We start from the raw sequence: 26,327 nt of genomic DNA, 5'->3' as shown, positions 1-26,327 counted from the left end.
TGCTGCAAGGCTGCGGGCATCTTCTGCTGGGTGCCTTCTCCCCCCACCCCTGAGCCACAACAATAGGGGGGCTGGGTGGAGCCGAGCAAAGCAGGGAGTGCCGAGCAGACTCATTCATCCACTCACTGAGTCAGTGAGGCCGGCTGGTGGCCGCTCTTCCCGTGCCTGCTTGCTGTCCTGTCACTGCTGTTTCTGTGACCCTCTCCTGCACACTGTTGTTGGTCATTTCTGACATACAGTTCTCAGGAGCAAAACCTTGTCATAACCTGGGGAATGCCCGTAATTGTACTTTTTTTTGGTTAGTTTTGTAATTTCATTGAACAGGGGATCCATTAAATGCTACAAATAAACCTTGAGCTTCCTTCCCTCCCCGCCCTGACTGCACGCCTGAAATCAGGCTCCCAGCCACCAGCCATTAGCACAGGTATCTCACATCAACGTGAGATGGGACTCAGGAAATAAATCCTCCTTTAATTTCCCAAGTCTCATTTTGTTTGATGTGGGCCTCGCATGGTGTCACAGGGGCTTCACTCCAACCCTGGGCTCTCACAAGGCACACACACTCTCGCCGAGAGTTAGAACAGGAGCTCATGTTTTGGCTGTGACCTCTTCCTTGGGACATTATTTCTAGTTCACTGAATGAAAACTGCATATCACCACTTCGGAGCTTTCCTCCCTCCACTTACCTCCAGTCGAATGTACTTTCTTAGATTGATCTGTCTTGTGGCTCTGAAGTGCACGTGCACACAAAATTCAGCTTTGGGTTCGATGACTCCCTGGTCCTGAGAGAGGGAGAAATCATCCCCCAGATTCTCCAGCCCAGTGATTCTCCAGGCCACTGGCAGAAGGCAAACGTTCCGCATGATCAGGCTCTTTGTGTCCTTCCTGAGGGGACAACATCAAAACTTGCATTAACGTGTGACCTTTCAAGGTCTACGGACATGCCAAGGTGAGTTACAGTCAATGAGGTCGTCAGTGTCTCAACAGGGAAATGTGGCAGCGTGTTTTCCACAAACTACATAACAACCAAGTAACTTAGTTATTAGGCTGGGAAATGACAAGCTAGAGCAAGCCACAACCAGGGGGGCAAACAGCACAGCAGAAAGTCCAAGATGCCTTGCTTGGAGATTGTTCCCACCAATGTATTGCCTGTCTCTGTGCTGTATGGTTCTATAACTCCCCTGCCTGTCTTCAAAATAGTGCCTGGGATCTTTCAGGTTGACCAGAGGAGATAGAAGGGTTTAACATATCACCCGAAGGTTGGCTCATTCAATGGTATTCCAATCCTCAGTGCTCCTCAGGTGATCCCACCTGGATTATCTGATGGTCCACAGCGTGCGACTTGAACCAACAGCCACTGGCACAGAAGCAAGAGCAATAAAAATGGGAGAGATTTCAGTTATCTTGATAATATAACCACAGGGAGAACGTGGTGTGTATCACAAATAAAGAATGTGCGTGTATGTGGTTACAGGCTTGCTGCTTTGAAGATATTAGTTTACAGCAAGTGGTTTTGTTCAGGGGAAATTTGGGAAGTTACTTGATGTAACTTTTATGTGTTTAAGACCCTGGGGTTCAGCAGTGGATCGGTTACATGTATTCTCTCCTGGGAACTCACTTTAAATGCAGCTCATACTAGTCGGATGACAGTCTACCAACCATAAGGGACTAACTTAAAATAGGGTTGAACAGGTGAGGACAGTGAAAGACAATTGGCCTTCAGTGTTGATTCTGTATCTCTGCTACAAGTGTTGCCTCACCTGCTACTTCCAGCACTTCTTGTTTTTATTTTCATCCTTCAGTATTCTTTCAATATTCCATCAGTTTGATTTAATCATTTTAATATTGTGTCTGTGACTTCTAATTCTGTGTTTAAAGACCAACTTAGATGGTCCAATTCTAAACAACAACAAATCTGGACACACTTTAACTGCCCACGTTTGGCACTGCCAAACGATAAAAATAATCATACAAGCCCAATGATAATCATTCTCTCCTGCATTAGAAGTTACAAATCCAACAAAATTAATGACAATCATTAAATGAGGTAGAAATCCCTGGACAGTCAAGTGGGTCATGTTAACTTAAATGTTATAATGTGCATGATTTGCACAAACATATGTGCCCACTATTAATCAGATATATTATCCAGTTTAAAATAACATCCTCTGTTATTATTAGTAGCTTCAAAAATAGAGTTAATTGCCTGTCTCATATCATACTATCAGCTCTTAAGTCTGTTGATTTCCTGAATATTCCCCCCACAAGGTTATGAAACCAGCAGATTCCCTTCGGCATGAGTTCTGACCTACACACCTACTGTCTGAGAGACAAACTGACTTCTACACAGCCAGTCAGTGTCTGGGGATGACAGAAATCCCCAACAGAGGACTGATGGGAGCCGTCAGGCTGCTTTGTCACCTTCTGCTGTGGGGCACTAAAAGTAGAGGCTGGGTCCTTCCCACAATATCATGGAGTCAAGTTGCAAGGCTGATGATACAATTCTGGCTCCAACTCAAAAAGAAAAAGGATGACGAAGTCAAGTTGCTTCTCTAAACACTTCAGAGGTTCTACTTCCACATGACACATTTCATGTTTCCTTCCATCACAGAAGAAGCCAGTTCGGCCCTTAGAGTCTATGCAGTCTCATTCCCCACTTAACTCCACACTAGTGGCAAATTACAGTGACCAGCTGACAGTGACCTGCACATCTTTGGGATGTAGGAGGAAACTGGAACACCCAGGAGAAACCACACCGTCACAGGGAGAAAGTACAAATTCCACACATACAGCAGCCGAGGTTAGGTATGGGTGTTGATGCAATCACGTTTACCATTTTGAATGTCTGAATATGCTACTTTAGCTCTATTATTAGGCCCCTAATAGCGTCGGGAAAAAGCACCCAATTTCAATAAACGGGATTAAACAAGAAGCATTATAACCACTGCTCAATACAAAAGAACATGGTCACAAAATATTAAAGATAAATATTTGGATGCAGCAAAGAAAATGGTGAGTGAATGACTGAGACTGAGGTATGGTGGGGACCATGGATCAGAAAGTAGGGCAGAACAAGGTGTGGCAGGAAGCTTTGTGTGCCATGGCAGGCAGCTGCCTTATGCTCAATACTTCCTTGTACACTAGCTCCAATTGGGAAATTGACCATGCAGTAATTGATGGGTATTAACAGGATAGTCTTTTAGTCCATGTTGATATCTGTCATCATGAACAAAGGTGTCATTGACACAGCATTAAGGTTGCACACCTGAATACAAAATACTTTGACATGTCCATTTGTAACATGCTGCTGCTATATTCATTGTGTGACTTTGATGAAAGACTGACCTGTGAAGAATCATTTTGTCGAAGTGCAGCTGCTTGCGGTCAAGCTCCAGCTCTGCACGGACTCCGTAACAGGATACCTTGAAGAGGACTGGTTCGGGATTTTCTCGTATACAACAGACAAGACAGTCGTCAAATTTCCCGGGGCTGGTTGGATAGGCCCAGATCATGATGTTCTGGAAGGTAAATTTGTGATGTCAAGAGATCAATCCATCAAACCACTGGGTCTATTTATCACTGGACACACCTACATTGTTCATTTCAATGTCCTCATTCATTGCATGTTTCAGTTATTCCTTCAGTGAAAAATAGTTTTCACCCGACATCTCCCCTAACATCCTTGTGTCATCATTATGCACTGTGATAACGGAATCTTTCCTCATAGCCACTGTCTATTCTTCACAATTCTAACTACTCCCTCATCACAAATACGTGTAAAACACATTCCCGAAATGAGGGTTATCATTCAAATCACAGAATTAAGAATAATGGACTGAAAGTCTGCAAGGGGTGTCCAAATCTCCAGCCGTCATTTCTACAGGAAACCTGCAGGAAACCAACCAGACCACCTTAACTACATGAGGACCCTGGCCAATTTAATACTGATTTGCCCCATGTGAAAACGGTCTCAAGGTCTGGCAGTGATAAAGTAATTTATAAACTCCAAAATGTACTGATGAGAATCAAGAGCAAAATATCTCTCCATCACAGCCTAGAGTCCACATATCTTCATTGATGCCGAGCAGCAAAATTTACAGTAACTTCACTAATATCACCCAGAGTCTAGACTTTACTCTGCACCATCCAATCAAAGTCTGCACTATACACTCAGTTCCATTCAAGGTCGAAACACATTCTCATTAATGTCCTTCAGCACTGTACCCATGCAAACATCTTTCAATCAAAATGTGCATGGCACATCCACATCCTCTAGATTGCAGTGAGATAAACTACAAGCAAAATCTACACTCTAATATCACCCAACCAAACTTTACACTTTCTAAACCAACTCTATGTAACTTACCAACCCATCTAACCCACAGTGACCCAAACAAAGTTGACACCATACCCTCAGAAATATCATCCAATCAAAGTTAATATTCTAACTACACTCAAAAACAAAACTTTATTCCCAGTGACACTATTCACAGTTAACACTGGATTCTCCCTTACTAATCTAATCTAAGACAACCCTAAACAATTCATTGTTAAAATCAAATAAAAATAGATCAATACAGTATCCAAACCAACACCACCTAATTAGTATACTCTCATTAACACCAATAAAGGAAAATCTACACTGTGCCCTGACTAATGTCATCCAGTGAAGATCTTGTCTGAATCAGGACATTATCAAATCAAAGTCTATATTCACCATCACAAGTTACAACTAAAATCTATCCTGCAGCATCATTAACAACATCCAGAACTTACAACCCACCCATACTAATATCATCAAAGCAAAGTCTATTCCATGCCCTCACCGGTGCCATCCAAAGTCTATATCATCTCCTCACCAACAGCAATGCGTCTACAACTGCACCCTCATGATCATCATCCCACATCTAAAATGTCTGATCAATGTGTACACATTGAAATATTACACTCTGTCTTTAACTTGCTCCTCTACACTGTACTCAAGTTAACACCAATAAAGGTCTGTAAGCACCCTCATTAATTGGTAATTGGTAATTGATTTATTATTATCATATGAACTGAGATGCAGTGAAAAGCTTTTGCTTTACTTGACATACAGACAGATCATTCCATACATAAGTACGTAGAGGCAGTACAAAAGGGAAAAGAAACAGAATGCAGAATATAGTATTACAGTTACAGAGAAAGTACAGTGCAGGTAGACAATAAGGTGCAGGTAGACAATGACGAGGTAGAATGAGAGATCTAGAGTTAATTTTTATCATATGAGAGGTCTGTTCAAGAGTCTTATAACAATGGGATAGAAGCTGTCCTTGAGCCTGGTGCTACATGTTCTCAAGCTTTTGTATCTTTTACTCGATGGGAGGGGAGAGAAGAGAGAATATCCGGGATGGAATTTATGTTGTGATCATTGATTATGTTGGCTGCTTTCCCACGGCAGTGGGAAGTGTAGACAGTCGACGGAGGGGAGGCTGGTTTTCGTGATGGACTGGGCTGCGATCACAACTCTCTGTAATTTCTTGTGGTCTTGGGCAGAGCAGTGGCCACACCAAACTGTGATTTATCTAGATAGGATGCTTTCTAAGGTGCATCTGTAAAAATTGGCAAGGGTCATTGAGGACATACCAAATTTCCTTACCCTTCTGAGGAAGTAGAGACACCGGTTTGCTTTCTTGGCCATAGTGTCCACCTGGCTAGACCAGGACAAATTGCTGGTGATAGTTACACTGAGGAACACCGAGGGTCGTGGATTTATGGAATTCTTTGCCACATACAGCTGTGGAGGCCCAATCATTGGGGGTGTTTAAGGAGGAGATTGATAGGTTTCTAGTTAGTCAAGGTATCAAGGGATATGGGGAAAAGGCTGGAAATTGGGGCTAGATAGGAATAGTTTAGTTTAGCTCATGGAGCAGACTCGATGGGCTGAATGGCCTACTTCTGCTCCTTTGTCTTTTGATCTTGTGAACTTAAAGCTCTCAACCATCTCCATATCAGCACCATTGATACATACAGGGGTGTATACTCTGCCCCGCTTCCTGAAGTCAATGACCAGTTCTTTTGTCTTGCTGACACTGACAGAGAGGTTGTTGTCTTGACACCATGCCACCAGGCTCTCTCTCTTCTTCCTGTACATTGTCTCATTGTTGTTTGAGATCCGGCCCACTACGGTGGTGTCATCTGCAAACTTATAAATGGAGTTAGAGCAGAATCTGGCCACACAGTCGTGGGTGTATAGGGTTTAAAGAATGGGCTGTGGATGCAGCCTTGCCGGGCATTGGTGTTGAGGATAATTGTGGATAATCGTTGCTGCCTATCCTTACTGATTGTAGTTTGTTGGTCAGGAGATTGCAGAGGTGGATGCCGAGTCCCAGGTCTAGGTGTCTGGAGATGAGTTTGTTTGGAATTATTGTATCATGGTAACACCACTCCAGCTCTAATATGTATCCTCATTAATAACTGTCCCATCATTGCCTGCACATTACCCTTCCAAACACAGTCCAAATGTCTTTGCAGTGCCACCCTCTGGGGTCTACATTGTTATTTCACAATTAAGTCTATTACTTAACTAGAAAGCACAAACTGTAAGCTCACTGACTCTATCCAAATTATACCTACTATCTTCATTAACACTTCCCACAGTCCACGATGCACCACCAAGAGCATCAAACAAAACTTACATAGACCCTACACTAACACCAGTGGAGAAGGACTATACTGTGGTCCCACTAACACTGTCCAAAGGTTGAATTAAACTCTTACAAAGACCAATATCTACACTACATCCAGAATGACACCATTTTACAAAAATCTACACTGGTCACCAGAACCCAATCAATGAAATAGTTTCAAGTTTACAATGCATCATGACCGACATCAGCGAAACTTTACCCTGCAACTGCATTGAAGACAGCTGTCAAAATCTATTTTCTAATACCATTAATGGAACTTTATACTGCATTGTTAACTAAATCATCCAATCAGAACTTACTCTGTCTTTTGCCATTTGCCAAAAATCTATACCCTACCTCATCAAACAAGCACTATACTTGTTAAACCATCCATCCCAATCATATATTATACTCTCTTCCCAATGAAAAAGAATGACAGCTTTACAGAAGTATTTACTTATATGCAACTCTGTGAAATAAACATAATGAATACTAGTTGTAGACTTTTTCATAATGCAAGGAGAACCTAATTTGAAGTATGGAACAATGGCACCTCTGTATGGTATCATCTCACAAACCTTTTCTTGATGAGCTGCAAGTGTCAGACTTGGTGGATCCACAAGGTAGGTGGCAGCTTTCACATCATGCTGATAACAGAAGGAAACTTCTGCTTCCATTGATGAGGTATTCACTATTTTGATAATCTCCCTGTTTTCCGGATATTGGCCCTCCTTGTACCTGTAATCAAAAACACCTTCTCACAATCTGGTGACAATCATTTGAGAGACGTGTTCCCCATTTTGTGTAATCTCTCCCATGGTTGTAGGTTGCTAGTCCCACATGTGCACTTACCTCCAGTGTCATTCCTCAGATATTCAAGGCTGTCAGGTACAACCAAGAACACCTCTTAAGTAACAAAATATCCCAAAATGCAGAGAGATATCCAACAAAATTTAACGGCAAACGACAGAGACAGATGTCAGGACAGGTGACCAAAGGCTCGGTCATGGAGTTGAGTTCTAAAAAGCATTTTACTGGGAGGGAGGAAGGGAAGTGGAATACTTTTGGAGGGAATTCCGAAGTTTAGGGTCAAGGCAACTGAAAGCACAGCCTCCAGAGGTAGAATAGTTAAATTCGGGAGTGCACAAGACTAGAATAGGACCGGATCACAAATCTAGGAGGGTTGTATGGCTGAGTGGGGTTGTAGTGACTGGGGGCAGTGGAGGGGATGCCGTGTAGGTTCATGTATTTTAAAACTGAAGCTTTTTGTGCCTGTCGGGTTTGGTATATCGGTTTGGGGGGGGAACCTGGTGGTAGTCCCCCACCACTCCCCTCACCACTACAGGACATCCCTTCCAGTGATCCCCGACGGGGTGGGTGTTTCAGGAACTGGTATTTCCCTCCCTACAATTTGACCTCCACCCAAGTCCCGACCCTCCGAGTCATTCCACAGCCGCTGACCAAGCCTGTGGAATGCTGGTGCAGACTCCCGAATGAGCACAGTTTCACCTTTTCAGTTGGCCACAGTGATTGCGAGCAAAACTGGTATCCGGGTGCCTCAGTGACCACTGCTGATGGTGCCGCTAAGCTGGGGGCTCCTTGGACTTTGAACGGGACCCACTGGATTTGTGGCCACCATGCCTAGCCGTGGCTCCCCACGAGCTGGTACCCTTGCTGATTTCCAGCATTTGTGGTGTCCTATATCCATGCTCTTGGGGAGCACCTGGTATACAGCAGCCACCGGGACAAGAGGGCTATCATGGAGGTGGAGAGGTTCTGGATAATAGCCTTTCTCACATATGGCACAGCCCGACTGTCCCGTAAGGTCATCCAGATGACCAGTGTGCTCCAGACGCTGGCTAACGAAACGACAGTGGCACTGCAACACACCGAAGATGTCCTGATGAGGACGGCAGCGGAGCTGGCTGCGGTTAGGATGGTAGCCCTGCAGAATCGAACGGCCCTAGATTACCTACTCGCTGCGGATGGTGGTACCTGTGCAGTGATTGGTAAGGAGCGCTGCACCTTTATCCCTGATGAGTCCAGCAACTTCACCAACCTGGCTGCTCACATTTGGGACTCAGTGGCCAAAATTCAAAAAGTAAGGGACCAGCTTCTCCAGCACGACACCTCATGGGGAAACTGGTGGCCGTTTGGGTCTCTGGGGGGATGGTGGGCAACTGTCATCCACTGGGCCACCGCCCTCGTTCTAATTGTCGTAGCTATCTGTATCTTGTGCTGTGCTTGTCAGATTATTAGAACCACTTCTGCCTTTCATTAGTACTGCACACTGATGCATATTTCTAAACTTAGTGATAGTTATTCCCATGATTGGCATGTGGTGTGACTTTCGAGAGGTGGATTGTATTGTGAAGGGTCATGGCTGTCAGGTGACACCATTGATCACCTGGGTCGAAAGCCACATCACTGTCAATCAAGGTCTGGCTCTACCAACCCATTAGTGCACACCCTTGACCATTGGTCCCTGTAAACACCTTTGTACCCGGCCCTGAACCATTGGCTTGTTTGAATTACCTGGGCTGCACCACCCAGCCCTCCAGCACTATAAAGAATGCCACATGTGCGTGGTTCACTCTCTTTTGATTGCTCCAGGAATCGTGAGACAATGCTGAAGAGACCATTGGTAGAGTATGCATTTCCACAAGGGTTAGGAGCGTCCTAAGTAGATTCCCGCGAGCATAGATTCCCCGGAGCATAGAACTGATGCTTGCATTGAGTCAAGGGGTGGTGGGCACTGTATTGTTCTTCCTTGATTTGTTTGTACCCAGTTTGTTGTGTGTGTGTGTGTGTGTGTGTGTGTGTGTGTGTGTGTGTGTGTGTGTGTGTGTGTGTGCGCGCGCGCACGCATCTCACCCTTGTTGCAATTTCCCCCACGTTAACGATCGCCCGTGTGTGTGTGTGTAAGAGTGTGTTCCTTCCCATTCATCCTGTCCCACGTTTGTCTTTGTGAATAAATCATTTTAACTCCAAAGACTGTGTCCAGAGTCCTTGCCCTTTGAGAACTTACGAACTTGTCTTACAACAGGAAGGAGGGTAGGAAATTTAAAGAGAGCACAAAAACACAGTTGAAAAATGGGATTGAAATCAATGAAGATTGGAAATCACTCATTCTAGAGGCAGAGAGAGGAGGCCTGAGAAGAAATTCCATTGAGAAAGAACATGCTACTTAGATAGACAGAAAAGAACAAGGATTTTAAAGAGCTGCCTGAAGGATGGAAGAAGGTTAGATGCTCAAAGGAGAACTTGTGAAAGGAGCAGAAAGACAGATCAAGGTTTGATTTATGTAATGGCAAACTTTGTCTCATGTTGCCAGCACTAAACACTTGCTTGAATATCAACCTCGCTGTACTCATCTCTTTATAATTGGTTTAACAAATGGAATGGAATATATTCTGTTCATTCAATGGAACCTAATATGCAGATGCGAGTGTAACCGGCAACCCATATTCTTGCACGCATTTAGCACAGATGATCATACTGCCACAGTGGGAGTTTGAGCAGGGTATGTGTAGCCAGGCAGGGAACTATCAAGATGATAGGTATCATCAATATCCAGGGTATGTAAACATCAAGGCCAAGATATTAGACTGATCACCTCCAATATTCATGGACTACAAGAGCCATCACTCACTGCTCCCTGCATTGCAATGCCTAGATTTTAAGATCTTTGTTTTCAAATCCTTCCACAGCCTCCTCAATATCGCTGTGTATCTCTGTAACCACAGCCAGTCCTTCAGCCCCGCACTCCTCTATTTCTGGACAAGAATTTTCCCTCCCACAACCTCACTGCCTTTCTATCTTCTTCCTCCTTTAAGATGCTCCTGAAAAGCTAACGCTTTCAACATACCGTGGGGCTCAATCAAATCCAGTCCGTTTCAACGCTAACAACGGTGTGCCCGAAGTGTGAAACTAATGGGAAGTGTATGGCACGTGTAAGTGTTTTAAGGGGAGTGATGTCTTTGCTGGTGCTGAACTGATGCATGAATACAGACCCCTGGTTGGACTCATTTCTGCGCATTTGGTGCCACTGATATCCATGTGTGCCAGACACCACAGTGGCACAGCTACTGCCTCACAGCTCGGGGGACCTGGGTTCGATCCTGACCTCGGGTGCTGTCTGTGCGGAGTTTGCATGTTCTTCCGGTGACTGTAGACACAGAGACTGCAGATATTGGAATCTGGAGCAACAAACAATCTGTTGGAGGGACTCAGTGGGTCAGGCAGTGAGTCAGCCCAGTGCTGCCTGCCCTGCTGAGTTCCTCCAGCGTTTTGTGTGTTGCTCCCTGTGGCTGTGTTGGGTTTCCCCCGGATGCTCCGGTTTCCTCCCACATCCCAAAGACATGCGGGTTGGTAGGATGAATGGCGCCTATGAATCACCGCTAGTGTGTAGGTGAGTGGTAGAATCTGGGAGAGTTAATGGGAATGTAGGGAGAATACATTGGGATTAGTGTAAATGGATGGTTGCATGGGATTGCAAGGGCAGGCACGGTAGTGTAGTGGTTAGCGTAACACTATTTCAGCGCCAGCGACCCGGGTTCAATTCTGGCCGCTGTCTGTAAGGAGTTTGTACGTTCTCCCTGTGTCTGCATGGGTTTCCTCCTGGTGCTCCGGTTTCCTCCCACATTCCAAAGACATACGGGTTAGGAAGTTGTGGACGTGCCATGTTGGCGCCGGAAGCATGGCGACACTTGCGGGCTGCCCCCAGAACACTCTATGCAAAAGATGCATTTCACTGTGTGTTTTGATGTACATGTAACTAATAAAGAAACCTTACCTTATCTCGATGGTCGGCACAGACTCAGTAGGCTCCAGGGCCTGATTCTGTGCTGTATCTCTCTACTATTATAGCTGGTGGTCATTATTAGTGACTAAAGACAAACTTCTTCCTTTAATCTGTGAAGAGCATTTTGCCCTAGAGTATTTTGCAGTTCCACGTTGTCCACCTATATGTCAGCAAAATGCAACTTTGACCCCAATTTTATCACCCTCTCAAACTTAAGTGATCAGTTAGCATCAAGTACCTTGTGCCACTCTTGGCATTACCACAGCATCCACAAAGTAAAAGGGAAGGGATTTATAAGACATGATTAGTCCGCAGGCTGGCACAGGCAGGGAAAGGAAACTTTCCAGAGGCAAAGTGATGGAATCTGGAGTCAGATCTTTCTAGACAAGTGGATCAAGTCCCATTTGTTTTCTGCTCAGCGTAGTTCACAAACGTCTCAACTATGTGTATTCCTGTCATTTGCAAGAAACATATCATTGTCTGAAAATCGCAAGATCAACCAGGATTTCGGAGGCTCTGACTACTATTTTTCATTTCTCTCTGGCTACATAAGTGGTGCCGGGGGATGGGTGGATGGTTAATGTTGTCCCATTGTTTAAGAAAAAGAAGGAAGTGACAAACCAAAGAATTACAATCTAATTAGTTTAACTTCAGTGGTGGGCAAATCATTGGAATCCATTCCAAGGCTCAGGATAAATCTTCATTTAGAAAGTCATAGATTAATGAGGGACAGTCAGCATGGATTTGTCAAGCGAAGGTCACATCTGACTGACTTGATTGCAATTCTTGAGTAGATAACAATGAGCGATGATGAGGGCAGTGCATTTAATGATTTCAGTAAGATTTTTGACAAGGTCTCACATGCCAGGCCGGTCAATAAAGTAAACACAAGAAAATAGGAGCAGGAGTCAGCCACAGGCCCCCTCAAGCCTGCCTCATCATTCAATAGCTGGCCTTAGTTCCTCCATCTTTTAAGTATTTATCCATCTCCACCTTGAATATATCCAATGATCTGACCTCCACCACCCTCGTGGGGAGAGAATTCCAGAAATTCACCCCCCTCTGGGAGAAGGAATTTCTACACACCTCAGTTTTAAATGACTGGCCTCTTATTTTATAACTATGTCCCCTTGTTCGTGACTCTCCCACTGTTGGCAACATCTCAACATCCACTCTGTCAACCCCCTTTTGGGTCTTGTATGTTTGAATAAGGTCACCCCTCATTCTTCTGAACTCCAAGGAATACGGGCCCAAAACTATCCAGCCTCTCCTGATAGGACAACCCCCTCATCCCAGGAACTGGACAGGGTGGGAGGAGGGATAAAACTTTCAATGAGTCAGCACAAGCATGATAGGTTAAGTGGCCTCCAGTATGATTGAATAATTTTACAGGGCCCAGTGTGTCTCAACCCAGATAGCACAGGGTGTCTAACTTGATGTAGCCTTGAGTTGCTGGATCCAGGCCATTGTCAGCACATTGTTGAGTTGCCAATCTCCATCAAGTGTCATGTCACTCCGGGCAACATTTCATCTGGATTGAGAGACAACTACAGCAGGGCTATGCCAGGACAGTTACACAGAGGTAACTTTGCCAGGCAGCAGATCCCTGCCAGACAGCAAAGGGTTAAAAACTTCATTGTGAATGCTCTCTAAACTATACGTACAAAACTACCTAAATACACACTTTGCAGTATTGATAAATGTCAAATGTGACATATCCATTATCAGTGTGGCTGACTTCATTCCGTGGTTTTCTGAGGGCTTCCCAATGAATTAAGATAAGATTTCTTTATTAGTCACATGTACATCAAAACACACAGTGAAATGCATCTTACGCGTAGCGTGTTCTAGGGGCAGCCCGCAAGTGTCGCCACACTTCCGGTGCCAACATAACATGCCCACAGCTTCCTAACCCGTACGTCTTTGGAATGTGGGAGGAAACCGGAGCACCCGGAGGAAACCCACGCAGACACGGGGAGAACGTACAAACTCCTTACAGACAGTTGCCGGAGTTGAACCTGGGTCGCTGGCACTGTAATAGTGTTATGCTAACCGCTACACTATTAACCTTTTATTTCCCCAACTCTTGGTATTCTTCAGAATAAACAAATGTGTTTAAGAAAACAATTGAAAAAACTCTATGCTTAATGTTGCTTCCAGTGGCAATATCGAGATGGAGACTATACTTTAATTCCTGGATTCACTGGCATGATCCTAGCGATCCTAAGTGAATGATGATCTGCCACCATATCGGTTCACTCCATTACAGGGAACCTCCAAATTATGGGGAGGTTGCGTTCCCAGGAAACGGTCCCTATCACAATTTTCTGTAATGCAAAGCTGTATCATCTGCACACGCTTCAAGAAACGCATGCTGGAAAAAAACGGGGTGACTTATTTACTTTTCTTTCACACAAATTCCGTGAGAGCAAGTTGTATTCTGTAGCTCAAATGTTTGCATACTGATTTGTGAATACTGTAGGGACGAATTTCCCTGACCCAAACAGCCATAACCTGGGGTCAACTGTACTTGCCTTTCCCTAGTGATTCCACAGAGCAACGGTCCAAACTGAAACACCCCTGTCCTCATAACATACTTCTTCCGAGGGATTTCCTGCTGCTTCACGTCCTTTATCCGATGTCGAAAGACCACCCTAGAAAATAAAGCAAATTAAAAGTCGTCTGAACACAGAGTAAGATACCCAGCAAACAAACATTGAAGTCTGCTATCCAAGGAGATTATAACTTCAAATTTACCTCACTCACATCACATCTGCAGGAAGAAGCTAGCTGGATTTTCAATCGCAACACCCTGGGCATGGTCATCACATACAAGGGGGCCAGAACAAGCCCTGACCAAGAAAATGGTGGATAAAACCTTTGATACCTGACCGAGTACTGTAAGGCAGCTGCCAAAAATCAAAACTGCTGGAAATCTAAAATAAAAAGTGAAAATGCTGGAAATATTCAACAGGTCAGGCCACATCTGAGGGAAAAGAAACAAAGTTAATGTTCTTTGACCTGAACCATTGACTCTGTTTCTCTTCCCACAGATGCAGCCTGACCTGCTGAGCATTTCCAGCATTTTCTTATTATTTCTGTCATTAACATACAAACACTACCAGCACTAGATAAACTATTAAAAATTGATGAGTAAAATATCTTAAAGAATGAACAAAAAAAAATTTATAATACTTGAAATAAATTAAAACAAGTAAACAATTTCAAAATCTTAGCACCTTAATCCCTCACAGGATTTTTTGCATCTTCATTAGTCACGGGCGAAGGACCAGATGATTGGAGGATACAAATATTATTTCTTCATTCGAAAAGGGCAGCAAGAATAAGCCAGATAACAGGTCAGTGGGACTTACATCAGGGGTAGGGAAACTATTAGAAAAAATTTTGAGGGATAGCATTTATTTTCACTTGGAAAGGCAGGGATTAATTAGACCACAAGACATAGGAGCAGAATTAGGCCATTCAGCCCATGAAGTCTGCTCCGGCATTCTATCACGGCTGATTTACTTTTCCTTCTCAACCCCATTTTCCTGCCTTCTCCCCGTAACCTTTGACGCCCTTACTGATCAAGAACCTAGCAACCTCCACTTTAAATATACCCAATGACTTGGCCTCCACAGCCGTCTGTGGCAATGAATTCCACAGATTCACCACCCTCTGGCTCAAGAAATTCCTCCTCATCTCAGTTCTAAAGGGACATCCTTCTACTCTGAGGCTGTGCCCTCTGGTCCCAGACTCTCCCAATTCTAGAAACATCCTCTCCACATCCACTCTATCCAGGCCTTTCAATATTCGGTAGATTTCAATGAGATCCTCCCTCATCCTTCTAAACTCCACTGAGTACAGGCCCAGAGCTATCAAATGCTCCTCATACATGAACCCTTTCATTCTTGGGATCATCCCTGTAAACCTCCTCTGGACCCTTTCCAATGCCAGCACATCCTTCCTTAGATATGGGGCCCAAAACTGCTCACAATACTCCAAATGTGGTGTGAGCAATGTCTTATAAAGCCTCAGTATTACATCCTTGCTTTTCTGTTCTAGTCCTCTCGAAATGAATGCTAACATTGCATTTGCCTTCCTTACTACCAACTCAACCTGCAAGTTAAGCTTTAGGGAATCCTGCAAGAGGTCACCCAAGTCCCTTTGCACCTCGGATTTCTGAATTCACTCCCCGTTTAGAAATAGCCTGCATCTTTATTCCTTCTACCAAAGTGCATGACCGTACACTTCCCTACGCTGTATTCCATCTGACACTTCTTTGCCCATTCTCCCAACCTGTTCAAGCCCTTCTGCAGATTCCCTGCTTCCTCAACACTATCTGCCCCTCCACCTGCCTTCGTATCATCTGCAAACTTGGCCACAAAGCTCTCAATTCTGTCCTTCAGATTATTAACATATAACGTGAAATGTAGCGGACCCAACACTGACCCCTGTGGAGCACCACTAGTCACCGGCAGCCAACCAGAAAAGGCCCCCTTTATTCCCACTCTTTGCCTTCTGCCAGTCAGCCAATCTTCTATCCATGCTAGTACCTTTCCCGTAATACCATGGGCTCCTATCTTGTTTAGCAGCCTCATGAGCAGCACCTTGTCAAGGGCCTTCTGAAAATCCAAGTAAGCAACATCCACTGACTCTCCTTTGTCTATCCTGCCTGTTACTTCCTCAAAGAATTCTAACAGATTTGTCAGGCAAGAGCTCCCCTTAAGGAAACCATGCTGACTTTGGCCTATTTTATCCTGAGCTTCCAAGTACCCCGAAACCTCAACCTTAATAATGGATTCGAACATCTTACCAACCACTGAAGTCAGGCCAACTGGCCATAATTTCCTGTGTTTTGCCTTCCTCCCTTCTTAAAGAGTGGAGTGCCATTTGCAATTTTCCAGTCCTCCGGAACTATTCCGGACTCTAGCGATTCTTGAAAGATCGCTACTAATGCCTCCACAATCTCTGCAGCTACCTCTTTCAGAACCCTGGGGTGTAGTTCATCCAGTCCAGTTGACTTATCCACCTTCAGACCTTTCAGCTTCCCAAGCACCTTCTCCTTAGTAATAGCGACTACACTCACTTCTGTCCCCTGACCCTCTGGAATTTCTGGCAAATTGCTGGCATCTTCCACAGTGTAGATTGATGCAAAGTATTTATTCTGTTCATCCACCATTTCTTTGTTCCCCATTACTACCTCTCCAGCGTCAATTTCCAGTGGTCCGATGTCCACTCTTGCCTCTCTTTTACTCTTGATATATCTGAGAAAGCTTCTGGTATCCTCTTTTATATTATTGGTTAGCTGACCTTCATATTTCATCTTTTCTCCCCTTATTGCTTGTTTAGTTGCCTTCTGTTGGTTTTCAAAAGCTTCCCAATCCTCTAGCTTCTCACTAGTTTTTCCAATATTGTCTGCCCTCTCTTTTACTTTTAAGCTGTCTTTGACTTCCCTTGTCAGCCACGGTTGCCTCATCCTCCCATTAGAATGCTGCTTCTTCTTTGGGATGAACTGATCCTGCATCTTCCGAATTACTCCCAGAAACTCCTGCCGTTGCTGCTCTACCGTCATCCCTGCAGGGTCCCCTTCCATTCGACTTTGGCCAGCTCCTCTCTCATGCCTCTGTAGTTACTTTTACTCAACCGTAATACCGATACATCTGATTTTAGCTTCTCCCTCTCAAACTGCAGGGTAAATTCTATCATACTATGATCACTGCCTCCTCCTAGGGTTCCTTTACCTTAAGCTCCCTATTCAAATCTGGATTAGGGATAGTCGGCATGGCTTTGTTCATGGGAAATACTGCTCCACAAATTTTACTGAAGTTTTTGAGAAGGTAACTAAGGTTATTGATGAGGGGAGTTCAGTAGTTGTTGTCTACATTTGACAAGATTCTGCATGGTAGGCTGCTCCAGATGGGGAGACCCATACGATCCAGGGCAGGCTGTCAAATTAATCCAAAATTAGCTTAGTAATAGAAGGCAGAGGGTGGTGATGGAGGTTGTCTTTCTGACTGGAAGTCTGTGACCAGTGGTGTACCGTGTACCGCAGGGATTGGTTGTGGGACCATTGATGTCTGTAATATATACGAACAACTTGGATGTGAATGTAGGAAGTATGATAAATAAGTTTGTGGATGGCACCAAAGGTGGCGGTGCTACAGATAGCAAGGAAGGTTGTCTGAAGATCCAGCAGGAGATGGATCAGTTGGGAAGTTGGGCAGAGTGTTGGCAAATGAAATTTAATCCTGATAAGCATTTTGGGAAACCAAATAGGAGTAGGACTTGTACAGTAAATGGTCGGCTGCTGAGGAATGTTGATAGAGACCTAGGAATTTAAGTCCATGTCCATGAAAGTGGCAACACTGGGAGAGAGGGTGATGAAGAAGGCACGTGGCATGGTCGGGGCATAGGAATGTAAAAGTTGGCACATTATGTTACAACTTTACAAAACACTGATTAGACTGCACTTGGATTATTGTGTGCAGTTCTGGTAGTCACACTATTGAAAGAATATGTTTGTGTTGGAGAGAGCGCAGAGGAGGTTCACCAGGACGTTGCCTGGATTGGAGGACTTCAGTTATGGGGAGAGATTGGACAGGCTGGGCCTGTTTTCCCTGGAGTGGAGGAGGCTGAAAGAGACCCAATAGAAGTGTATAGCATTAAAAGAGGCATAAGTAGGGTAGAGAGCCAGAAGAGTCTCTCACTATGCTTATGGAATTCAACATTCTGTTCCGATGCCTGTCCCCTCTTTCACCTGAAGGCAGAAGAAGTATTCATGAAGAACCATCCCCTTGCATTCCACTTTCCAAACGGTTCCCTTTTCAGTTTTATAAACACCACCCCATTCCCCCAACTCTCTCTCTCTTCTACTTTGTGCATTTGTAAAAAGTCTTTTTGGTTTCTGCAATTTTCCAATATTTTCTCACGCTCCTTGTCTCAAAATTTTCTTTCAAATCTCAGCCTGAACTTTCAATATCCAACTCTAGACATCTCGTATGTTTCATCTTATCAAACCCTGGGAGATTCCAGATGTGGGAGTCTCACATTTTTTCTATGTGAAAATATTTTGAATGAACGTCCACAATTTGCTCCTTGAGTGCTTCCCACTGCTCTGACACTGATTTACTTCAAGTCCTTGTTTCCAATCTGCTTTTCCTAAATCACAATAAAATTTGGCCTTTCTCCAGCTACAGACTTTTGCTCCTAATAAACTTGAAGAATTCTGGTCTCTGTGCCTTGATTCAACCCCAGTTAGTAAAGGACTAGTTGATATTACAGCCCATTAATTATGCACTTTTCAGAACAATGTTCCATATTTACTCAATCTTCCTTTGATTGTTTGATGGCATAAAGTTCCAGCATCATAACTGTGTCTTTTCATTCTTAATTTCAATTCGTATGGTTTTTAATGCTCCTTCCGAAATAATACCAATTCAAAAATGTAATTATCTCTTTAACCAAAACTGCTGAGCTCTCCTTCCCTATCTCAACTGCAAAACTTGTAACCAGGGATGTTAGCTGCCCTTCCTTACTTTAAGTCCTACTTTAGTCACGGCTGCACTTATAACTGCTGGTGTCTTTTGCCTTTTCTGCCTGGGACATTAGGTTTATTCATGGCTCACTTGCCCATACTGTTGTGTCCACCTTCTGAGTCATTGCACACTGATCCTGAATTTCTGTATAAATTCTGCACAGAGTTCAGCCTTCAAGTCAAAGTTGCTGCCCTTGTACCCTTGTGTGGCCCTCACTGCTGACCTGAAATGGCACATTTGGACAGTGTGAATGCAGGGGAGAGGCAAGGGACTCAGGTTAGTCATTTGAGAAGGGATCTCCTGGGCAGCTGGCTCTGCGTTGACTTTAGTTAATAATTTCCCCATTTTGGGTGTGGAGAATGATTTCTCCGCACTCCCCTGTCACATTTCACAGCGTGGCAAGTTTGAAACCTGCTTCCAAAAAATAGCTGGGTAGGGCCCCCTGTCTGCTCCTTGGGAGAATATCACAGTCATCATTTGGACAAGCTGAGTGAGTGGGTGAAAACGTGGCAGATGGAAGAGAATGGGGAAAATGTGTTGTTATCCACTTTGGTGCACAGAACAGGAGTAACTGTCAAATGCCGAGAGACTGGACAGTGTTGATGTTCAAAGTGACTCAGGTGGGTTTGGATGCAAGTCACTGAAGGTCAACCTTAAGTATGAGGCCAAATGGCGTGTTAGCCTTTATTATGAGAAGATTTGAATATAGGAGTGAGGAAGTTTTGTTGAATAGAGCCTTGGTGGGACTACACCTGGAGTATTGTGCACAGTTTTGGTGTCCTTACCTGAGAAAGGATGTACTTGCCACAGGCAGAGTACAGGAGAAATCTCTAGGCTGGCTACAGAGATGGCAGGTTAGCCAGACGAGGAGAAATTGAGTAGACTGGAATGTATTCTTCAGAGTTTAGAACAACAAAAGGAGATCTCAATGAAACACACAAAATCCTTAAAGGGCTAGGTGGGAGAGGAACGTTTCTCCTGGCTAATGAGCGAATGACCGAGGCGCACAGTTTGAGAATATGGGGTAGGCCACCGGGGTCTGAGATGAGGAGAAATGTCCTCATTCTGGTGGCAATCCTTGGAATTCTCTGTGCTGGTGGCTTAATAATTCTGTTCATTCAAAGCAGAAGTCAATAGATTTCTAAACATTAAGAAAATCAAGGGATATGGGGACAGTGGCAGGAAATGGCAATGGGATGGAAGATCTGGTTGCCAGGCTATAAGAAGTGATTAAGCACCATGCCAAATCTGAAACACTCCCAAAACCTGTCTAATGTTGCCCGTGTACAGGAAGTCAGGTTAGTGAGCACGGGAAGTTGCTTAATGCCTTAAGGGGAATTGATCTAAATTATTACCTAGAGCAAAGACATTTAATTCAATTTGCTTCCTTCAAACAAGATAATTATTTAGACCAAGGTATGATTAAAAGCTACAAATAGGCAATGGAATGGAAAACCTGATTCCTGGTTAAATAGATGCATTAAATTATTACAGACATGGCATGCAAGTGATATGGGGACTGGTAGAGACTCCGAGGATCCACTTAGATCACATCAATAGCAAGAGTCTGCAGCTTGAGATATTCCCGCTCAGTGTTAAAGAGCTGGAGTCCAACTTTGGATACTACTGCCCATCACAAAGGGTGATCGTTACCTTGACCCTTCCTTTCCAAGAGGCAATCGCATCTTTTATCTGTAGACTTGGTCAGTGGTCAGGTGGAGGAACTTGGAGGGTGATGCTGGAGAAGCTTCAGCCCTTGTGTATGAAGTATGAGGTTCCTGCAGCTTGTGAACAGGTGCAGGAGGGAGGAAGAGAAAACTGACAACAAGACCATGAAACAAGCTGGTGGAGTAAGGGGATGCAGTAGTGGGAGGGAATAATATTTTTAGATGGAAAGATATAGAAGAAGGAACTACAACTGTACTGGTGAGACCAGATCTACACTATTGTAGCTACTTATTTAAGGAGGGATATTCTTCCACTGGAGGTAGTTCAGAGGATGTTGATTCCTGGGATGAAGGACTTGCCTTATGAGGAATGTTGTACTAGGTTGGTCCTGTACTCAGTGGAGTTTAGAATGAGAGGTGAGCTGACTGAAACACGTAGTATTCAGACGAGATTAACAGGATGGATGCTGAGAGTATACTTCTCTTTGGGCCCGTATCTAAAGCTAGGGCGCGGTCTCACACGGAGGAATTTCTGCTCTCAGAGTGCTATGAATCTTTGGAATTCTCTACCCAAGAGAGTTATGAAGGGAAGGTCATTGGATACAATCAAGGTTGAGATACATTTTTGGAGATGAATCAGGAAGATGGCAATGAGGGCAGAAGGTGGAGAGAAGGCCAAGATCAGATGACCCATGATCTAACTGAAAGGGACAGCAGGTCCGAGGAGTTACATAACCCACTCCTGTTCCTGTACTAAGATGTGGGACTATTCAGACTTGTGCACTGTCTCTGAGACTACTTGAAACCAGCACCTGCCATCCATTCCCCAAGCCTGGAGAAATAAAACAGTGAGGAAACATATCTGGAGAGCCTGGTGTGTGCGTGTGCCTTCAAGGAAGTTGTCATCAGCTGGAACAAAGGTCGGCCACATGGTCTTCAGCACAGGCCAATGAGGCTGGCACAGAGCAGGTGGCACTCATCGTGCTTCCCAGCCAACAGCAGGAATTCGGAGAGCATCCACGACATGCAGGTAATGGCAGACTAAGGACGAGTGTGTGGGCACTGTGATTGGCGGCTGTGTGATCATGTGATCCAGCTCAGTACCATACTGGCTTCCTGGCTTCCTGGACACGCACACCATGAGCCAGGCTCTCGGTGTCGGCTCAGTGTCAGTGGATAAGGCAGAAGGACATAACACTGTCGTCCTAGATCTGTACTCTCCAGCATATGGCATTGTGACGGGTCCACCTGACCCTTTGAGTCTGCTCTGCCATTCATTAAGATCGTGGCTGACCTCCTACCTCAGTGCCATTACCCATCACTGTCGCCACGTCCCTTGATTCCTTAATGAGCCATATTCACTGGAGACACAGGAGACTGCAGACGCTGGAATCTGGAGCAACACACAATCTGCTGGGGGAGCTCAGAGGGTCCGGCCACATCTTTTGCGGGGGGAAGGAACTATCAACGTTTCAGGTAGAAACCCTACATCAGGACTGTTTGTTGAGCTATATTCACTGTTCCCCCAGCACTGAAGGAAACACCGCAAAGTACTGCCAGATGCCTTTGATGCTTATTCCAAGTCTTCGTTTCCTTTGCCTTTCAAACCCACTTATTAATTTTGCTGGCTTCTGCTTCAAGAATTGGACTCCTCCCTTCTGCATCAGTGCTCAGTTTTCTAGTTATCTGGCAAAGAGGAGGAATGTCTTCAGCCAGAGGGTGGTGAATCGGTGGAATTCGTTGCCACAGAGGGCTGTGGAGGCCAAGTCATTGGGCGTACTTAAGGCACAGGTTGACAGGTTCTTGATTGGTAAGGGGAGTTAAGAGTTACGGGGAGAAGGCAGGAGAAAAGGGTTGAGAGAAAAAAAAAGCCCTGAATGAATGGCGGAGCAGACTTGATGGGCCAAATGGCCTAATTCTGCTCCTATAACTTATGGTCTAAAGATAGCTTAAACCCTTACAAGCAGCACCAGCAAACCTCTCTGTGACAATATTGGTTCTGGGACCGTTGAGGTGCAAGCCTCCCAACAGGTGCAGGTTCAGGTTCCGCTTCTCAAGAACTGGTCTCACTGCCCCATGAGTGTCCAGTCCTTCCTCCTGCTCCATTGCTCTGGACACACATCCTACTCAGCAGCATGTGTCTGAATATCACACCCTGCTCATTCCCCAGCTCCCAGGAATCTGCCTTTGAGAGGATTATACCGTGGAATGGTTTGACCACAGAAGGTGGACATTTTGCCCGTCAGGACTATGGTGTATCTCTTTCCATCTCTGGCACTGGTACATTATAGGACATAGAACATTACAGCACAGTACAGGCCCTTTGGCCCACGATGTTGTGTCGACATTTTATCCTGCTCTAAGATCTATCTAACCCTTCCCTCCCACATAGCCCCCCATTTCTCTATCATTCATGTGGCTATCTAAGAGTCTCTTAAATGTCCCTAATGCATCTGCCCCCACAACCTCTGCCAGCAGTGCGTTCCACGCACCCACCACCCTCCGTGTAAAAAATTTACCCCTGTCATCCCCCTTATACCTTCCTCCAATCACCTTAAAATTATGCCCCCTCGTGTTAGCCATTGTCGCCCTGAGAAAAAGTCCCAGGGCGACAATGGAATATGAGTTCTGGCTATTCACACTCCTCCCGATTAAGGTGGATTTAGTAAACACCAGCAGCACTGCTGGTTCACCACTGACCTTGGTTAAACAAATATATGAGCTTGCATTTGGTAATCCTCCTAGAAGCACCTGCAGAAACTACTGGGAGGATTCTTCATGACACCACATACAGAAAGGGAAAACTGTACCGAACACAAACCAGCCACAAAGCAAGTAAATAAAAATTGGCTGACATCCAGTAACGTTCAAAAGCATTCACGAAATGTAAAACACAAGCAATATAAATGCAAATAAAACTTCAAAATCAAAAAAGCTTTCAAAAACAAAGACATTTTGAAACACTTTAAAATACTTCTAAACACTTCCAAACACATTTTTGAACACTTTAAAAAAAGTCAAGCTAACAGGCTGTGAGACTAAAACAAAAAGTAGGAAAGATTTAAATGAGCACTTGAGATTAATAACCTCTCTATGAGTCTTTTAAAATTGCCACACTCTTAGCTGAAGCTCTCACAGATGTCCCATTCAGATCACGAGAATACTCGCTGCCTCAGCCTGGGATTCTATGGTGAGTGTAGTATTCAGACCAAGTCTCCTGCCGTTTCTAAATGCCATGAGAAGTTCAGTGGCAAAGCACAGCTTGTTGTCCAGTGCCAAATGGCTGACAATGCCTTCAGGATATCACTAAAGACATGAGCCTAATGCTTCCTACCTCCTAAACCCAACAAATTTCCATTTGCTTTTATTTCAGGAGAGCTACTGTATTAAACAAACTGTGCAATTATCATCACACGGATTAGGATTAGCACCACTCAGCTTCATTTTATTTAGAGACCCACCTGGGATCCTGGCTTATAGTTGGGAAGGTACAGATTCCTCTGCAGTACAACTTGTAGCACCTTCGTGTTTGCAGGAGTTCAAAATTCAGAGTTTGGTCAAATGTCCCACATACCACTGAACTAAAACGCAGTTGTAAGGTAACCTCCTCACCAGGTTGCAATATCCAGCGGTAAGGAGGGGCTCTGTGGGGAAGATAATAATGATGGATTAAAGAAAATTTTCACAAAGGTCAGTTTATAAAAGCATTAGCTATGGGTCAACATTTGGGCCATTGGTTGGATGGAAAAAGCTATATTTTTAATTGCCTGACAAAAGATGAGAAAAAAGGGGTCAAAAGTCCTTTAATTTCTATAAAACAGGACAAAGAAATCTTCCAACCATGACCACATCACTGAGCATTGTAATTACCCGGTTCGATAGATTTGTGAAATCAAGGATAATGACCCACAGAACTCATCCCTCCATTACTTGTAGCTGTTCTAATTTAGCATTCAACTCAACAACTCCGATGATCAAAAATTTCCTGTCATGCCTGTGGGCTTGAGTAAAGAAGTTGGTTTCATCTTCACACTCTTTTAAATTCATGTTCCCAGTTTAAATCGTGTTCTTCATCAGATTGCATGATCAGTGGCAAAACCAGATTTAATACCCAACTCTAATTCCCCTTGAGACTTTGGTGCTGAGCTGCCTTTGTGAACCATTCCATTCAACATGCTGATGGCTCTCCCACAGTGTGTTAGTGAGGTTTAGCAGTCTGATGCAGTGAGCATGAGGGAACAACGATATATGGAGCACAGAACAGTGCAGCACAGGAACAGGCCCTTCGGCCCACAACGTCTGCACCACACATGACGTCACTCTAAGCTAATCTCATCTGCCTGCACAAGGTCTATATCCCTCTATTCCCTGCCTGTTCACGTGAAAATCGAAATGCTTCTTAAACATTGCTGTTATATCTGCTTCCACCACTTCCCCTGGCTCCACGTTCCAGGCACCTAACACTCTCTATGTAAAAAAAACCTGCCACGTAAATCTCCTTTATGGATAAATTGGGAAGATATATGACCAGGTTTGGAGCACCTAGACAACAGCAAAACATACGTCAGGCTGCTGTTTATCAATTATAGCTTGGCATTCAACACCAGCATCCCTTCAGTACTAATCAACAAGCTTCAAAACCTGGGCCTCTGCACCTCCCGCTGCAACTGCATCCTCTACTTCCTTACTGGGGGACCACAGTCAGTGTGGATCGGTAATAACATCTCCTCCTTGCTGACAATCAACACAGGCACACTTCAAGGCTGCGTGCTTAGCCCGCTGCTCTACTCTCTCTACACTCATGACTGTGTGGCTAGGCACAGCTCAAACGCCATCTATAAATTCGCCAATGACACCACTGTTGTTGGCAGAATCTCAGATGGCGATGAGGAGGCGTACAGGAATGAGATAGATCGGCTGGTTGAGTGGCGTCACAACGACCTCACACTCAATGTCAGCAAGACCAAGCAATTGATTGTGGACTTCAGGAAGGGGAAGTCGGGAGAACACACACCAGTCCTCACTGAGGGGTCAGCGGTGGAAAGGGTGAGCAGCTTCAAGTTCCTGGGCATCAACATCTCAGAGGATCTATCTTGGGCCCAAAACAATGATGCAATCACAAAAGAAGGCACGCCAGTGGCTCTACTTCATTAGGAGTAAGTCACCAAAGACTCTTGCAAATTTCTAGAGACGTACGGTGGAGAGCATTGTGACTGGTCGCATCACCGCCTGGTACGGAGGCTCCATTCCATGGGATAGCAAGAGGCTGCAGAGGGTTGTACACTCAGCCAGCTCCATCACGGGCACAACCCTCCCCACCATCGATGACACCTTGAAGACGCGGTGCCTCAAGGAGGTGGTTTCCATCATCAAGGACCCTCACCATCCAGGACATGACCTCTTCTCATTACAACCATTGGGGAGGAGGTACAGGAGCCTGAAGACCCACACTCAATGATTCAGGAACAGCTTCTTCCCCTCCACCATCAGGTTTCTGAATGGTCCATGAACCATGAACACGACCTCGTTATTCCTCTTTTGCACTATTTATTTAGTTTTGTAACTTATAGTAATCTTTATGTCTTGCACTGTACTGTTGCCGCAAAACAACAAATTTCACGGCATATGTCAGTGATAATAAACCTGATTC

The 26,327-nt window shown here is 44.6% G+C and overlaps 1 protein-coding gene across 1 annotated transcript in view; it reads right to left on the bottom strand.

Annotated features, from left to right (window-relative positions):
- hydin (HYDIN axonemal central pair apparatus protein) overlaps positions 1-26,327 on the bottom strand; it is a 541,323-nt gene that overhangs the window by 159,456 nt on the left and 355,540 nt on the right. Inside the window, exons 51-55 of the mRNA XM_052028752.1 lie at positions 24,139-24,321; positions 14,007-14,126; positions 7,247-7,406; positions 3,346-3,518; positions 687-885 (exon numbers count right to left, since the gene is read on the bottom strand). Coding sequence (XP_051884712.1) covers positions 687-885; positions 3,346-3,518; positions 7,247-7,406; positions 14,007-14,126; positions 24,139-24,321 — 835 coding nt within the window. The remainder of the gene's footprint in view (positions 1-686; positions 886-3,345; positions 3,519-7,246; positions 7,407-14,006; positions 14,127-24,138; positions 24,322-26,327) is intronic.

The sequence above is a fragment of the Pristis pectinata genome, chromosome 13 (genome assembly GCF_009764475.1).
Source record: "Pristis pectinata isolate sPriPec2 chromosome 13, sPriPec2.1.pri, whole genome shotgun sequence".
Classification (NCBI taxonomy): Eukaryota; Metazoa; Chordata; class Chondrichthyes; order Rhinopristiformes; family Pristidae; genus Pristis; species Pristis pectinata.
The sequence above is the reverse complement of the archived record's forward strand: the minus strand, read 5'-3'. Positions and strand labels throughout refer to the sequence as shown.